At 39.8% G+C, this 17,286-nt stretch overlaps 1 protein-coding gene across 5 annotated transcripts in view; it reads right to left on the bottom strand.

Moving 5' to 3' along the window:
• RABEP1 (rabaptin, RAB GTPase binding effector protein 1) overlaps nt 1-17,286 on the bottom strand; it is a 113,968-nt gene that overhangs the window by 32,642 nt on the left and 64,040 nt on the right. For 4 of the 5 annotated variants that reach the window (XM_054459450.2, XM_054459451.2, XM_063655793.1 and 1 more), the window contains exons 4-7: nt 17,021-17,181; nt 14,220-14,339; nt 5,433-5,568; nt 2,064-2,242 (exon numbers count right to left, since the gene is read on the bottom strand). In XM_054459450.2, the coding sequence (XP_054315425.2) occupies nt 2,064-2,242; nt 5,433-5,568; nt 14,220-14,339; nt 17,021-17,181 (596 nt within the window). Of the gene's footprint in view, nt 1-2,063; nt 2,243-5,432; nt 5,569-14,219; nt 14,340-15,505; nt 15,873-17,020; nt 17,182-17,286 lie in introns of those variants that run through there. The other variant, XM_054459452.2, reaches the window with a different exon arrangement.

Below are 17,286 nucleotides of genomic sequence, written 5' to 3'. Positions count from 1 at the left end.
GAGACGGGGTTTCGCCAAGTTGACCAGGCTGGTCTCAAACTCCTGACCTGAGGTGATCCACCCGCCTCGGCCTCCCAAAGTGCTGGGATTACAGGTGTGAGCCACGGCATCCGGCCAAGTTTAGACTCTTTTAATGGGCAGCAGGGGAGGCACGATAAGATATGTACTTTAGAATCTAAATCTTTATGTCAGTGGGGCACAGTGGCTCACGCCTGTAATCCCAGCACTTTGGGAGGCCAAGACAGGTAGATAACTTGAGGTCAGGAGTTTGAGACCAGCCTGGGGCATGTGGTGAAACCCCGTCTCTACTAAAAATACAAAAATTAGCCAGGCATGGTGGCGCACGCCTGTAGTCCCAGCTACTTGGGCGGCTGAGACAGAAGAATCACTTGAGCCTGGGAGGCGGAGGTTGCAGTGAGCCAAGATTGTGCCACTGCACTCCAGCCTGGGTGACTGGAGTGAAACCCTGTCTCAAAAAAAAAAAAAAGAAAAAGAATCCTTATGTTGGCTTTGACTACACACAAGACGAATGAGTCCAAATTAAGAGATAAAAAGGAAATTTAAAGAAGAAGAAACTTTGCAAAACAAAATCTAACCTAAGTCACATAAAGCAATTTGAAATGTTTGACAAGATACTTAGAAAGGCAGTGAACACTTTTACATAGCTATCCTAGGGAAATATCTGCACACATACACAATATGGTCAAGGATTTAGCTGCAAAATTATTTGAGATGACAAGAAAAGGGGGACCATCTAGATGCCCGCTGCAAGGAGAATCAATATAGTGCATCCATGCTACAGTCAAGAACAAAATACAACAATATGAAAATACATACAACAGGATAATGCTTATGGGAAATATACACACTTTTTTTTGAGAAAAGATCTTGCTTTGTCACCCACTGCTGAAGTGCAGTGGTGTGATCATAGCTCACTGCAGCCTCCGCCTCCCGGATCAAGTGATCCTCCCACCTCAGCCTCCCAAGTAGCTGGAACTACAGGCACATGCCAGCATGCCCAGCTAATTATTATTTTTTTTTGTAGAAACAGAGTCTCACTATATGGCCCAGGCTGGTCTTGACCTCTTGGGCTCAAGCGATCCTCCTGCCTCAGCCCCCCGAAGTGTTGGGATTACAGACGTAAGCTACCATGCCCTGCCTAGAATAAGTATTTATAGTATAACTATAGTTGTATAAGAGGAAAACTACACCCTAAATGTATATCATAAACACACAGAACTGATTTAGAAGACTCTCTACCAAATGGTGAAACAATCTTCTGACAAGGGGAGGTGTGGTTAAGGAAGATTTTTCACTTGATCACTTTATATTTATTTTTTCACTGTATTTAAAACCAAAAAAATTATGATAATGTGTACAAATATATATATATATTATCCATGCAATTTAAATAACTAAAAGATAAGGAGAAAACAGGAACCTGAATATGCAGCGCTCTGAACACCTGCCACCTCCTATTACTCAGCCCTTCCCTTCATATCATGTCACCTAGTAGAGCTTTTAGAGCAGGGTGTCCAATCTTTTGGCTTCCCTGGGCCACACTGAAGAAGAACTGTCTTGGCTACACACAAAATACACTGACACTAACAATAGCTGATGAGCTAAAACAAACAAACAAAAAAAGATTGCAAAAAAAAATCTCATCATGTTTTAAGAAAGTTTACAAATTTGTGTTGGGCCACATTCAAAGCCAAGGGCTACAGGTTGGACAAGCTTGTTTTAGAGCAATGTCACCCAAGACTCGGCCTGGGAGAACTGGTCAGCACGGGAGAGACAGATTTTCTCCGAAATATGCACTGCTGCATCCTGCAGTCACTGAAGATCATTTCCAAATCAGTTTCCCCACCCCCCAGAGGAGGCCATTTCTAAAGATGAAAAACGAAACCCCTCAAATGTAGCTGTTATGTTTTTAAAAGTGGCACATATCACCTTCTCACCTTGTTGCAGCTTAAGTCAGTCTCTAATACACATAAGGTAATGCAATCACATGTGGTGGGGGACATTACTGACAAAGCAAATCAGTCCTAAAAACTTCTATTCACCTGATCTTTCTTCTTCAGTTCTTCAACTTGTCGGAGCTGTTCTGAAGTTAGCACAATCTCCATTCGCTGCATGTCTCTCATTAGTAAACGCTGAGATTCCAGAAACTGGTCATTGGCCTTCTGCCACGTATGTTTTAACTGGTTGTGTTGTTGTCGCTCTTGCTCCAAGAGATGGCAAACTGTTTAGGAACCCCCCCCACCACAAATCAAAAACACTGAATTTTAATGGTAGGTAATTTCTTTAGCACAAGGTTCCTAGCCTAGGTCTGACCAATGGTCCACATCCCTAGGATTCGGTCCTTGGCCGGACCAAGGGGCAACCTATCCCCATACTATCTCTTTAAAGCAGAGTCTCCCAAAGCGTACTCCTAGGAATACAGCAAAGAAAGATTTCTGTTCTTAGTAAGTCTTAGAAACTTCAAGTTAAAGGGAGAAATTTATTATTATTGTTATTTTGCAAAGGCTCCTCCAAATAAATTTTTAAAGATTTCTTTATTGCAGGACTTTGAACTTGGGGTCTTAATTATGTCTGTGTTTTCTTGGAAGGTGATATATAATATAGCCTTTCCCAAATTTATTTGACAAAAGAAAAAAAAACACTTTTCACAGTACAACTCAAATAACAAGTACTCTAGGGAATATACTTTGGGAAACATTGCTCCAAAGGCCAAAGGTGGAATAAACACTCCTAATTGTGTTTAATACATTCTGATAAATCTGTTATCCAGAAATCCTCGTTGGGTCCGGTTAATATATTTCTTATGACAAGTCAAGGAATCTTTGTAAAATGTACGTGTTGTTGATACTCATCAGCTCAGCCATCTTCTACCAAAAAGAGAATAGGTAGCATGATCTATCTACCCATCTACCAAGCCACCCAAGCCAACTCATACTTCTCATTTTTCCTCACCCCAACATATTCAACTATGACAGAGACCTGCTAATTCGGCCTCCTCTGGAATATGACACATCTATCTTCTGGCTTCTGCCTTAGACCAGCACTTATGACTTAAACAACTACAACAGAGGCCCCTTTTTTATTCTTCTGCCCTCAGTCTTGCCCTCCCTATTCTATTCACCACAGTGCTATTAGACTGAACTTTCTAAAACGCAAAACTAATATCACCACTCTCCAGTCTAAAACCCTTCATTGAAGCCAGACACAAAAAGGCACATATTATAAAATCCCATTCACATCAAACCAGAATAGGCAAGTCCACAGAGATAGAAAGTAGATCAGTGGTTGCCAAGGGCTGGAGGTAGAGACATAGGAAGTGATGGTAAATGGGTACAGGATTTCTTTTTGAGGTAATGAAAATGTTTTGGAATTAGACAGTGGTGACGGGGCACAATTTTGTGAATATATTAAAAACTACTGAATTGTATACTTTAACAAGTGAACTTTATGGCATGCAAATTTTATCTTAATAAAACTATTATTTAAGAGAAAATAGGCCGGGCGCAGTGGCTCATGCCTGTAATCCCACCACTCTAGGAGGCCGAGGTGGGCGGATCACGAGGTCAGGGGATCGAGACCATCCTGGCTAACACAGTGAAACCCCGTCTCTACTAAAAATACAAAAAAATTAGCCGGGCATGATGGCGGGCGCCTGTAGTCCCAGCTACGTGGGAGACTGAGGCAGGAGAATGGCGTGAACCTAGGAGGCAGAGCTTGCAGTGAGCCGAGATCGCGCCACTGCACTCCAGCCTGGGCGACAAGGGCAAGACTCTATCTCAAAACAAAAAAAAAGAGAAAATAAAAAAACCTTCAGAGGATCCGAACTGCCCAGATGATCAAGTCCAATATTCTTAGCATAAGACCTCTATGTCCTGGCCTGTTTCTACTGCTCCAACCTCACATTTTGCCCATTGCCTCTTGTATTCTAATTGTGCTGAACTGCTTTTCTTAGACTTCCTTACCTAGCTGCATCACATGCAAATGGCCTTGAATGGCATGCTTCTCTCTGACTACCCGACAAGCCCCTACCCACCTTCCAAAACTCCACTTAAGAACAACTTCTTTTAAGAAGGCTATCTGGGCTGGGCGTGGTGGCTCACGCCTGTAATCCCAGCACTTTGGGAGGCCGAGGTGGATGGATCACCTGAGGTCAGGAGTTCAAGACCAGCCTGACCAACAAGGAGAAACATCCCATCTCTACTAAAAATACAAAATTAGCCAGGCGTGGTGGCGCACGCCTGTAATCCCAGCTACTTGGGAGGCTGAAGTAGGAGAATCACTTGAACCCAGGAGGTGGAGGTTGCAGTGAGCTGAGATCACATCACCGCACTCCAGCCTGGGCGACAAGAACGAACCTCTGTCTCAAAAAAAAGACGCTATTTTTTATTGTGAGTGTTTCAGTATGGAAATTACTGCATGTCCTTCCTCATTTTAATTAACCTTCTCAGATACTTTTCAAGGTTTATTAGGAAGGTTTGGTAGTCTCAATAATTTACATTATTTCTGGAAGTGTTAGAGGGACACAGTTTAAACTGAACTAGTTCTTTTGGACACCTTTAAGAATATGAGTGTCTTTTTATTGCAATAGCACACTTGGAAACTGTTTCCTGAAGGCCAAAACTTCACTCAAAGTTTGGGTTATTTTCGTAATATTTTAGTGGGGAAAGAATGCGCCCCTGGAAAATAGAGTCAATTTCTGTATCACTGTGCTACCAGACTAGTGAAATCAAAATTGTCCCTTAAAAACAGGGTGTTACTTAGGGCCTCCAGAATACACTCTCTGCCCTTCTCCATTTTCACTTTGGCTAATACACCTCCATCAAAATGAGTGTGGGGGGAAAAGTAGTTGAAGCAGAAATTCCCAGCTTTATTATCTTTCTGCCCAGAGCTCATGCCTGGTGACGTTGGTTTTTTTGTTTGTTTTTTTGAGATGAAGTCTCGCTCTGTCGCCCAGGCCAGAGTGCAGTGGTGTGAGCTCGGCTCACCGCAACCTCTGCCTCCTGGGTTCAGGTGATTCTCGTGCCTCAACTTCCTGAGTAGCTGGGATAACAGGTGCGCATCACCACACCTGGATAATTTTTGTTTTTGCAGTAGAGACGGGTTTTCGCCATGTTGGCTAGGCTGGTCTCAAACTCCTGACCTCAGGTGATCTGCCCGCCTTGGCCTCCCAAAGTGCTGGGATTATAGGAGTGAGCCACTGCACCCGGCTGCCTTGTGAAATTATTACTGAGCTCATGAAGGAAAAACCATAATTTCAGCTTTGCATGAGTACATTTAAACCAACTACAAGGCTTAAATTGAATCACTAACATGCTGCATTGTTATTTTAAGATTTGTCATTGTTATTAGTCAACATCAATTTAACTTATATGGTTCTTAGAGACAAAGATAAAAATATACAGTATATTTACCTTCATGCAATTCTTTCCGCAGTTTCTCAGCATCTTCCTGTAGAACAGATTTCTGAGTATTCAAAACAGCCACATACATCTCTAGATCAGTCCTACAAGATTTCTCAGCTTCCAGATAATGATTCAGTTCTTTAACCTGAAAGAAGATGCAATTCCATTAAACTGAAATTTACAACAGTTTCTATCTTAGATACAAAATGATGGTAAGTTCTGGCTATGCCTTAAAAAAATTTACACTTACTTTTACATCTACATTTTACATCTACATAAATTAACATTTATAATTTTTAATTATAAAATATAGAAAACTGGGAAAATAACATAATAGATGTTATCCATAATCATACCACCAGAATAAAATATACAATTGAGATTTCACATAACAGTTTTGTCCCTTGCTTTTCAAAAAGGTAGTTCCAATTTGTATTCCCACATCAACATACGCATGTATCTGTTTCAGCCGTAACAGTAACACCAGGTATGTTTTGCTTTTTTAAATCGGTAGTTAATTTCTAAGGACAAAAATGATACCATATACTTTTAAGTTTGCTTTCATTTCTGGTGAGGGAATTCCAAATGCTTTAAATGTATAAAAAGAAGACATTTTCACAGATACATATACTGATGGAAGTAAAAAAGAGGAAATTATAATGGAACAAGTAACTAGTCTCATACTGTAATGACTTAAAGGCAAATGCAGAATACTTTTTAAAATCACATCTTGCCCAGGCGTGGTGGCTCACGCCTGTAATCCTAGCACTTTGGGAGGCAAAGGTGGGCAGAATGCTTGAGCTCAGGAGTTTGAGACCAGCCTAGGAAACATGGAGAAACCCTGTTTCCAAAAAATAACAATAAAATAAAACCACATCTTTAAAAAAAATGCTTTTTTTCTGTTGATCAATTAAGTGTAATACTCAAAATAGTAACAATATAGTCTAATATAGGAAAGTTATAACCAAACAAAAATGCAATTCTTCCTCAGAAAATCAAGGATTATGTCACTTTAGACTGTCACATAAATTGTCCATTCTAAATTCTAACCCTTTAGTTAACTTTCAACTTTTTCAAATGGTTATATCTAATATCACATTCAAGGTCCTTTTCATGCCTTTTATCTTCCTATTTCTTCAAACTTAAAGTGGCTTACTGTTTTCAGTTATCTTTATTCCTAGGCCATCATGCAATAATAGTCAAAGGTTTAAATGACCATTTAAGCAATCATTTGATGCTTCACTGAAGGTTGACAGTCCAGCACATGACATGAACAAAAAATGGTGAAGTCGCAACTATCGTGAAATACTTTCTCTAACACCTGAAGACGGTGGTAATTCAGCTGATGGTAAAAGAGTCCGTATGGCAGATTTAAAATGGTGGTATATAACCCACTAATTCTACCAGTTATTAGTTTTTGGAATAAACATTTGGTTTAATTAATAATGAATTTCTAACATTTGAAAACTACTGAGCAGGACCCTGGGAAGATGATGGCAGTAGTGACATAGTATTTGAATTACTTTGAGTTCCATACCTTGTAATGACCAAAACCAACAACAAATGGACATCTACAAAAAGCCAGGTGACAAGGACAGGGTGCAAACCAACCACTGAAAGCTACCTATTCAGAAAAATGTACATGGTATCAGGATCTATGCAGGAGAAGGTACAGAGAAGCAATGAGGGTCATGAGAAACCAAAAACAGTCAACTGGGAGGACAATTTGACAACAGTGGCTTAAATGGAAGAGTTTCACATACACCAGTAGTCGGTGAATGCGACCAATTTCTCTGTAACACTTACAACCTGGTTAGGGTAAAATGATGTCCCACTTTGATTTACATTTCCCCAATTTCTAGTGTGGTTGAATGTTGAGTATCTTTTCACACTCCTTGACTATTCTGGTTTCCTCTTTTGTTAACCAACTGCTCATACACTTTACCTGTTTTTTTTCTTTTTTTTTTCCTGAGACGGAGTCTCGATCTGTTGCCCAGGCTGGAGGGTGGTGCCGTGATCTCAGCTTACTGCAGCCTCAACCTCTGGCTCCTGGGTTCAAGCAATTCTTATGCCTCAGCCTCCCAAGTAGCTGGGATTACAGGCATGCGCCACCTAGCTATACTTTACCTGTTTTTCCTTTTTTTTTTTTTTTTGAGACAGTGTCTTGCTCTGTCGCCCAGGCTGGAGTGCAGTGGCACAATCTCGGCACACTGCAAGCTCTGCCTCCCGGGTTCACGCCACTCTCCTGCCTCAGCCTCCCAAGTAGCTGCGACTACAGGTGCCCGCCACCACACCCAGCTAATTTTTTGTATTTTTAGTAGAGACTGGGTTTCACCGTGTTAGCCAGGATGGTCTCCATCTCCTGACCTCGTGATCCGCCCGCCTTGGCCTCCCAAAGTGCTGGGATTACAGGCGCGAGCCACAGCGCTCGGCCACTTTACCTGTTTTTCTTCAGAATTATTTGTCACTTGTGGACTTGGCAATTTTGAGAAAGAGTCTCACTCTGTTGCTCTGGCTGGAGTGCAGTGGTGCAACCTACACTCACTGCAGCCTCCATCTCCCAGGTTCAAGCAATTCTTGTGCCTCAGCCTCCCAAGTAGCTGGGATTATAGGCGTGCACCACCATGCCTGGCTAATTTTTGTATTTTTAGTAGAGACAGGGTTTCTCCATGTTGCCCAGGCTGGTCTCAAACTCCTGGTCTCAAGCAATCTAAGTACTGGGATTACAGGTGTGAGCCACCATGTCCAGCCAAATTAGCAATTTTTTTATTATTTTGGATATTAATATTTTGTCAGTTATGAGGTATTGATATCTTCTTATAGTCTGTAGCTTCTCTTTTCAACTTTTTGTATTAATAGTATCTTTTAACAAAGAACTTTATATTATAATGTAGCTAAACTTGCCAGTTTTCCTTTCACAGTCAATATTTTTGTCTTATTTAAGAAATCTTGGGCCGGGCACAGTGGCTCATGCCTGTAATCCCAGCACTTTGGGAGGCCAAGGTGAGTGGATCACATAAGGTCAGGGGTTCGAGACCAGCCTGGCCAACATGACAAAACCCCGTCTCTACTAAAAATACAAAAATTAGCCAGGTGCGGTGGCGCACGCCTATAATCCCAGCTACTTGAGAGGCTGAAGCAGGAGAATCGCTTGAACCTGGGAGGTGGAGGTTGCAGTGAGCCAAGATCACGCCACTACACTCCAGCCTAGGCAACACAGCAAGACCCTGACTCAAAAAAAAAAAAAAAAAGAAAAGAAAGAATCTTTTTGAAGACAACAAGGTGGAGAGAGTGGGCCTACCTCTCAGATAGTACGACTTGAAGTAAAGCTACTATAATTAAGATAGTTTGTTACTGGTTTAGGAATAAATCTGTCTCCTGGGCTGGAGTGCAGTGGCCCAATCTCGGCTCACTGCAACTTCCACTTCCTGGGTTCAAGTGATTCTCAGTGATTCTTGTACCTCGTCCCAAGTAGCTGGGACTACAAGTATGCACCACCACACCTGGCTAATTTTTGTATTTTTTTGTAAAGAAAGAGTTTCATTATGTTGTGCTGGCTGGTCTTGAACTCCCAAGCTCAAGCAATCCGCCCACCTCAGCTTCCCAAAGTGCTGGAATTACAGGCATGAGCCACCGCACATGGCCAGATAATTATTTATTTATTTAATTTTGAGACGGAGTTTCACTCGTCGCCTAGGCTGGAGTGCAATGGTGCGATCTTGGCTCCCTGCAACCTCTGCCTCCCAGGTTCAAGCAATTCTCCTGCCTCAGCCCCACAAGTATCTGGGATTACAGGCGGATGCCCAGCTAACTTTTGTATTTTTAGTAGAGGCAGGGTTTCACCATGTTGGCCAGGCTGGTCCCGAACTCCTGACCTCAGGTGATCCACCTGCCTTGGCCTCCCAAAGTGCTGAGATGGCAGGCGTGAGCCACCACACCCAGCCAATAAGGGTATTTTTTAACAATCCATTCTTCCCCCACTGATTTGTAATGCCACCTGTCATATATCAAATTTACACATATATAGGTCTGTTTCTGGGCTTTCTGTTTTATTGATCCATTTGTTTATCCCTAAACCAGTAACAAACTGTCTTAATTATAGTAGCTTTACTGTGGTCCTGCTATCTGATAGGTAGGCCAACTCTCCTCATCTTGTCTTCAAAATTTTGCTAAGTATGTTCCTGTTCCTTCACTTCTCTATATGAAGTCTACTTCTAGAACTGAATTATCAAGTTCCTAATTAAACCCTATTGAAATTTAAGTAAAATTTAAAAATTTGGGGATACAATGTCTACTTTATAATGGTGTATGTGTGTGTGTGTGTGAGAGAGAGAGAGAGAGAGAGAGAGAGAGAGAGAGAGACAGAGTCTCACTCTATCGCCCAGGCTGGAGTGCAATGGCACGACCTCAGCTCACTGCAACCTCTGCCTCCTGAGAGACTGGGATTACAGGCTTCTGCAACCATGCTCGACTAATTTTTGTACTTTTAGTAGAGACTAGGTTTCACCATGCTGGCCAGGCTGGTCTCAAACTCTTAACCTCAGGTGATCCCCCTACCTTGGCCTCCTAAAGTGCTGGGATTCCAGGCGTGAGCCACCGTACCCTGCCCAGTGCTCTATCTTTTCATTCAGGAAAATACAGATTCAGGTCCTCATTTATTATGTAGTCTATAAGGACCCTGCCCATCTTTATTTAGCTATATTGGTAGGTAACTAGTTTTGCTTTTTTTTTTTCTTTGTTTTACTCTTGTGAATAGGATCAATCTTTTTTCCACCGCTGCATTCTTCAACTGGTTATCACTGGGGCATAGAAAAACAATTATCTTTGTATGTTGATTTTGTTGGAACAACTTTCAAATTGTTGAACTCTTATTAGGTCTAACAATCTGTTGTACATTCTCTGGTTTCTTTATACAGACGATTGAATCAGTCTCGTTGCTTTCTTTCCAGTTCTTATGCTTCATTTCTGAATTACTGAGCATGGGCCTGCCCCAGAATGTTCCCATAATTAACGGTAAGGCTGCTAAATATTCACCCTTAACTATGTTTGCCAAAGGTTTGATAAATAGCCCTTTACTAAGTTACTGAGTGGTCAAATTTCTCAAATACCTTTCTGAATCCAAAATGAATATAATGCTGTTCTACAATCATTTTACGTGTACATTGCAATGATAGATTTTCTGATAAATTTCTGCGAATACACCCTACTTGGTCATGATGTATTTCTCCCCCTTTATTTTAGCTACAATGCTGAAAATTTTAGCTTCTGTATTCCTGAGACAGATCTATAATTTCTTCTCATACTACCTTTCTATGTGTTTGTTCACTTGTAGTGAAGATCTACTAGTCTCATAAAAAGAGTTGGAGAGCTTTCTATCTTTTTGTATTCCCTGAGAGTTTGTAAAATATAAGAATTTGCTCTTTCCAGAAAGTCTGGAAAAACTTACCTGTAAAATCAACAGTTTAATGTCTTTTGGTGACAGGAGGCAAGAGACGAAAAGATTTTTTACTCTAGATCCACTTTCTTTAATAATTACTGACTACCTTTCCTGTTTTGGAATAATTTTGGCTAATTATCTTTTATTAGAAATTTTTTTTCATCTGTTTTCAAATTTATTTGTGTGACAGTTTATAGTATTTGTTATTTTTAAATTTCTACTGATTTGTAGTTATGTCTTTTTCTTTTTTTTTTTTTTTTTTTTAAGACAGGCTCCCTTGCCCAGGCTGGCGTGCAGTGGAGCCATCATGGCTCACCACAGCCTCAACTCCTTGGGCTCAAGTGATCCTTCTGCCTCAGCCTCACAAAGTGCTAGGATTACAGGCATAAGCCTCCACACTTGGCCTCACTTCTGATGTCTCATTTTTGTTTTCATTTTTCCCGATCAGTCTTACTAGAGATTTGTCTATAGTTTTTCCATTTTTTCATTATATTGATAGTCTCTATTGTTCTTTTGCTTTTCTATTTCACAAATTCCTATTGTTTATATTATTCATTCCATTTATTTTCAGTTTGTACTTTTTTTTTTTTTTTTGAGATGGAGTTTTGCTCTTGTTGCCCAGGCTGGAGTGCAATGGCAAGATCTCAGCTCACTGCAACCTCCGCCTCCCGGGTTCAAGCAATTCTCCTGCCTCAGCCTCCCCAGTAGCTGGGATTATAGGTGCCTGCCACCATGCCCAGCTAATTTTTTGCATTTTTAGTAGAGATGGGGTTTCACTACGTTGGCCAGGCTGGTCTCGAACTCCTGACCTCAGGCGATCCACCCACCTCGGCCTCCCAAAGTGCTGGGATTACAGGAGTGTGCCACTGCACCTGGCTCAGTTTGTACTTTTTTTTTTTTTTTTTAAAGATCTGGCATTATTCACATCATTCTAAATATTTTGTAATTACTTTTTCCATGAGTATTTTTTTCATGTCCAAGCATTTTAACTATCATTTTAATGTAAATAACTGAATAACCCATAGTTACAGAATTGGGTCTGCGTAACCTCAATTCTAAGATAATGTATCTAAAAATAACTATACCTTGTCCCAGGTACTATCCTAAATGTTTATAGGTATTAATTTATATGTTCCTCATAATAGCCATATGGTGACTATTAAGGTGGGCTTATTATCCCCATTTCACAGTTGAGAAAATCAAAGCACAGTATGATTAAGTAATTTGCCCAAGGTAACCCAGGCTACTAAATGCTGAGCTCTTAACTATTATGTTCTAGTACTGTATGCGATACCATCTCGTTCTTGGATACCGAGTGCTGTGTGTCAACTACAACTAAATTACTAACCTGATAGTTCAAAATGTCTATAGCTCTACTAATAATTTTTTCTGATTGTATTCTCTAAAGGTCAATTTTAATCTGCTACTATATTTGTGAAAGTCAGTTTTGCCTTGTAATTGTCATTATTAGTTCATGCATTTCATGACTATGTAAGGTGCATTCAAGTTCATGACTATTATATCTTACTGATGAACTGTTTATTAGATAGGATCCCTCTTTATCTCTATTAGCGGTTTTTCCCCCCTTATCCTATCTTTGTGATACTACACTTGGAATATCAGCTTTCTTTTGGTTCGAATTTACATGGTATATTTTTATCCCTTAATTTTCAATATTTTTTTCTTTTTTTGAGACAGAGTCTCACTCTGTCGCCCAGGCTGGAGTGCAGTGGTGCAATCTCAGGTAACTGCAACAATCTCCACCTCCCGGGTTCGAGCAATTCTCCTGCCTCAGCCTCCCAAGTAGAAGGGACTACAGGCGCGTGGCCACTACGCCTGGCTAATTTTTGTATTTTTAGTAGAGACGGGGTTTCACCATGTTGGCCAGGCTGGTCTCGAACTCCTGACCTCAGGTGATCCACCCACCTCGGCCTCCCAAAGTGCTGGGATTACAGGCATGAGCCACCGCGCCCGGACTTCTTTTAAGACAGAGTCTCTCTCTATCACCTAGACTGGAGTGCAGTGGCATGATCATGGCTCACTGCAACCTCAACCTTTTGGGTTGAAGTAATTCTCCCATCTCAGCCTCTCAAGTAGCTGGGACCACAGGCACACACCACTAGAACTGGCTAATATTTTCAGTCTTACCTTGTGGTTTGATTTTAGGCATAGCTCTTACAAGTAATATAAAGTTAGATTTTTACAATCCAATGTGATAATCTCTTTTAAACATAGGTATCAGTTCACATTTACCAAGACTACTGATAAATTCCCATTTATTTTCAATTGTTTTTGTTTATTTTCTTATGCTTCTTTTGTTCCTACTTTCTTCCTTTTTTTCTTTGGGTATGGGGGACAGGGTCTCACTCTGTCACCCAGTCTGGAGTACCAGTTCACTGTAGTCTCAAACTCCCAGGCTCAAGTAATCCTCCCATCTCAGTCTCCCAAGTAGGTGGGACAACAGGCAAGCACCACCAGGTCTGGCTTTTTTAAAAATTTTTTGTAGAGACAGGGGTCTCACTATGTTGCCCAGGCTGGTCTTAAATTCCTGGGCGCAAGCAATTCTCCTGCCTCGGCTTCCTGAAGTATTGGGATTACAGGTGTGAGCCACAACACCTGGCCTGTTCCTCCTTTAATTCTTTTGCTGTGTCTTTATGGCCAACAAATTAAGCAATACTATAGCTACATTATCTCTAAAAGATCAATGCTGGAGCTGGCATCAGAAAACAAGGTCAACTTTGAATGGTTTATTTTCCTTAATAGGAAAATGAATGAGACAGGGTCTCATTTTCTTAAGAAAATGAACACTAACTTTGTGACAAAGCAGCCACTTGTGATAAAACACCATTATTGTGATTATTTTAAATGTCCATAAGAGCAAAACCATCTCAAAGCAGTTTTTTGCATTTAATTTATTATTATTATTATTGAGACAGAATTTTGCTCCTGTTGCCCAGGCCGGAGTGCAATGGCACAATCTCAGCTCACTGCAACCTTCGCCACCGGGCTTCAAGCGATTCTCCTGCCTCAGCCTCCCGAGGCTGGGAGCAGCCGGGATTACAGGCATGCACCACCATGCCTGGCTAATTTGTATTTTTAGTAGAGATGGGGTTTCTCCATGTTGGTCAGACTGGTCTCCAACTCCCAATCTCAGGTGATCCGCCCGCCTCAGCCTCCCAAAGTGCTGGGATTACAGGCATAAGCCACCTTGCCCGGCAGTTTTTTGCATTTTAACGAAAGATTCTTAAGATGCATAGTCTAACTTACAGTTTTTTTTCCCTATTATTGATTCTAATTTTGTTCATGGCATTGGGGCAGAATCTTGGGTTTCAAGCAAATGGATTACAATGTTTCATAACCTTTGAGGCCTCCAGCTCTTTAATTTTGTCTTCAGCCTCTGTCAGTTTATCCTTCAAAGCTGCAATTTCCTTTTCCATTGGCATCACAACGGACCGAAGTTTCTCAGCATCCTCTTGGGCCTATGGTTAAAAAGAATTAAATGCTACGACTTATTCATTTACTGCTTTTCTAAGAAACTCTAACGCTTCCATTTGCTAAAAATTAGTATAACAAGTAACTTGACCAGGCACTATATTAATATTCACAAAACTGAACTAATGTCTAACTTTCAAATGATGCATTACTTTGAATGTCAAGGTATAATTGAGTTTTCCCAAATATTCCATTTAGAATTTGGTAGTAAATGGGAAAATTGATTCACTAAAACAAATTTGACTTCTTAATCAATTAAGAAAATATCCCATATATAAAAGGAAATACACATAATAAATTTTTTTTTTTTTGAGATGGAGTCTCGCTCTGTCACCCAGGCTGGAGTGCAGTGCCACGATCTCTGCTCACTGCAAGCTCCACCTCCCAGGTTCACACCATTCTCCTGCCTCAGCCTCCCGAGTAGCTGGGACTATAGGCGCCTGCCACCACACCCGGCTTATTTTTTTTTTTTATTATTATTTTTAGTAGAGACGGGGTTTCACTGTGTTAGCCAGGATGGTCTCGATCTCCGGACCTCATGATCCGCCCGCCTCGGCCTCCCAAAGTGCTGGGATTACAGGCGTGAGCCACCATGCCCAGCCCATAATAAATAATTTTTTAAATTCCTGGGTTACTAAGTTCATGAGACAATAATTTCTTATGAATAATGAAAGGGCTGATTACATTTTAAACACCCAAAATAGAATAACGCGTTTTCTAAAATGTTAGAAAATTATGTTGCTATAAAAAGGCTTCCATCCAATTAAACAGAGTACTTTAAATACTATTTTACTTTTACCATCTAAATGAAACAAACCCAAAGAATGACCACTTAAAACTATCATTGTTTTCCCAAGTCCATTCTCAAAAACATGGATTAAAAGGAACCAACTTACATAAACTAGTATACTGGTGAGAAAATGAATTTTCATTTCTTATATACACATACACTTACATGCAGACAAACAAAGCCAGGCTCAAGAAGTTGGCTTTTTTCCTTCTAGAGAAACTGAAAACCTAATTCACTGAATTTAAATGAGTGCAAAGTTATACTAAGTTGCGCACGATAGGGAAAAATATCATAAATGCCCAAACGTGAGGAGAGGTTTTCCCCAAATAACACATCCCTCAAAAAACAGGGGTTCAGATTCAATTTGTTTTCAGGTCCTTACAAAGCCATCATTTATTTTATTTTGAATTAAATACTATTTGGAAAAGACAAGTTAAAATATCTCAGTTAAGGCTAGTTTAGGATGCTTATAAAGGTCATCTGATAAAAAAACAACAGGAAAAAAAAGGAGGGAGGAAACAAAGAATTGATCACATCTCAAGTTATTTATTAATATAAATATGACTTCACAATTCCAAGTCCTGAATGTCATCATAAACAAAACCTTTAAAAAGCACTTTAAAAAATGACAGAAAGGTCATTAAAAACAAGAAAAATCTGTGAAACTGTCATAGCCAAGAGGCACCTAAGGAGACACGACTAAATGCAATATGGTATCCTGGATGGGATCCTAGAACAGAAAAAAAAGGACGTTAGGTAAAAACTAATGCAATCTGAATACAAAAATGGACTTTAGTTAATAAGAATAAATTGATAGAGGCTTATTAGCTGTGACAAATGTACCATGCTAATGTAAAACATTAACAACAGGAGAAACTAGGCATGGAGTATATAGGAACTCTGTACTATATTCCCAATTTTTCAGATAATCAAAAACAGTTCTAAAATTGAAAGATTGTGGAAATCATAAATATACATAAATTTGAGGAATGAACTAAGAATTAGGAACCAAAAAGGCATGATAAATTCAATTGAAAAGAAAAATCAATTACTAATTATTTTATATAATGTGATTTTAAATATGCGTACGCATATAAAATAAAGTAAAAGTTTATTTAATTAAACTAGCTAAAAAGCTTTTAATATTTTCTCAATGATAAAATGTCTCACTTTACATTTAGTTGCCCTATGTTCAAGTATTATATGGTATTATGTTCAAGCATATGTGGTACATAATATGTGGTATACAGAAACCAAAGGATACCAAGAAAGAAGGAAAACTAACATCTATTCTAAAACTTTGCTTTAGACACAATCATCAAGCAACAACACCCACTCAACTGGTATTTAGGAGTTCAAGCACCTATCTCCTAGATACTATGCTAGGCATTTAGGATATACAAATAAAAAACAAGCACAGGTACCCCTGAATCTATTAAAAAAAAAAAGAGGGAAAGAGAAACTCCTGCCTTCACAGAGCTTATATTTTAGCAAGGAAAGAAAGACAGTAAACAATAAACACAGTATGTGAACTCTGTGTAGTATAAGGAAATATGTGCTATGGAAAGAGAAAAACTAGAAAAGGATAAGGGAGAGGAGAGTAGTGACAGGCGGCAGAGGGAAGTTGGCAGGTTGCAATGTTAAATGGTGGGTGGTCGGGATAAACCCCATGAAGTAGTGACATTTGATCAAAAATGTGAAGAAGGTGAGAGAGTTAGCCATAGATATAACATTATTTAGTACTATGTTTAGGTCTGTGTCCAAATAATTACTCTTACAGGAAATATCAAAGTACTTCTATTACTTTCTATTACACAACATTAAAGCACTTTGCATTTGAATTCAAATATTTCTACAAATGAACACATTCCTTCATACCTTTTTCATTTCATTTTCTAAATTTTCCTCCTCTTGACCTTCAGACAGCCTTCTTCTTAAATCAGCTATTTCCCTCTCTGCGGATTCTCTATACTGTGCCCACTGTGTTCGCTCCTGCTCCAGCCTAAGGTGGAACTGGTGCTCATAGTCACGAACTGTTTCTACAAAACATCACCACATATTTCACATCTAAGCGTTATGAAAAAAAAATAACCTGGCACACTAAATTTTTTAAAGTTATATAAAAAGCTTACATCTAATTTCTG

The sequence above is a fragment of the Pongo pygmaeus genome, chromosome 19 (genome assembly GCF_028885625.2).
Source record: "Pongo pygmaeus isolate AG05252 chromosome 19, NHGRI_mPonPyg2-v2.0_pri, whole genome shotgun sequence".
Classification (NCBI taxonomy): Eukaryota; Metazoa; Chordata; class Mammalia; order Primates; family Hominidae; genus Pongo; species Pongo pygmaeus.
Note: the sequence above shows the minus strand (reverse complement) of the source record. Positions and strands in the feature narration are given on the sequence as shown.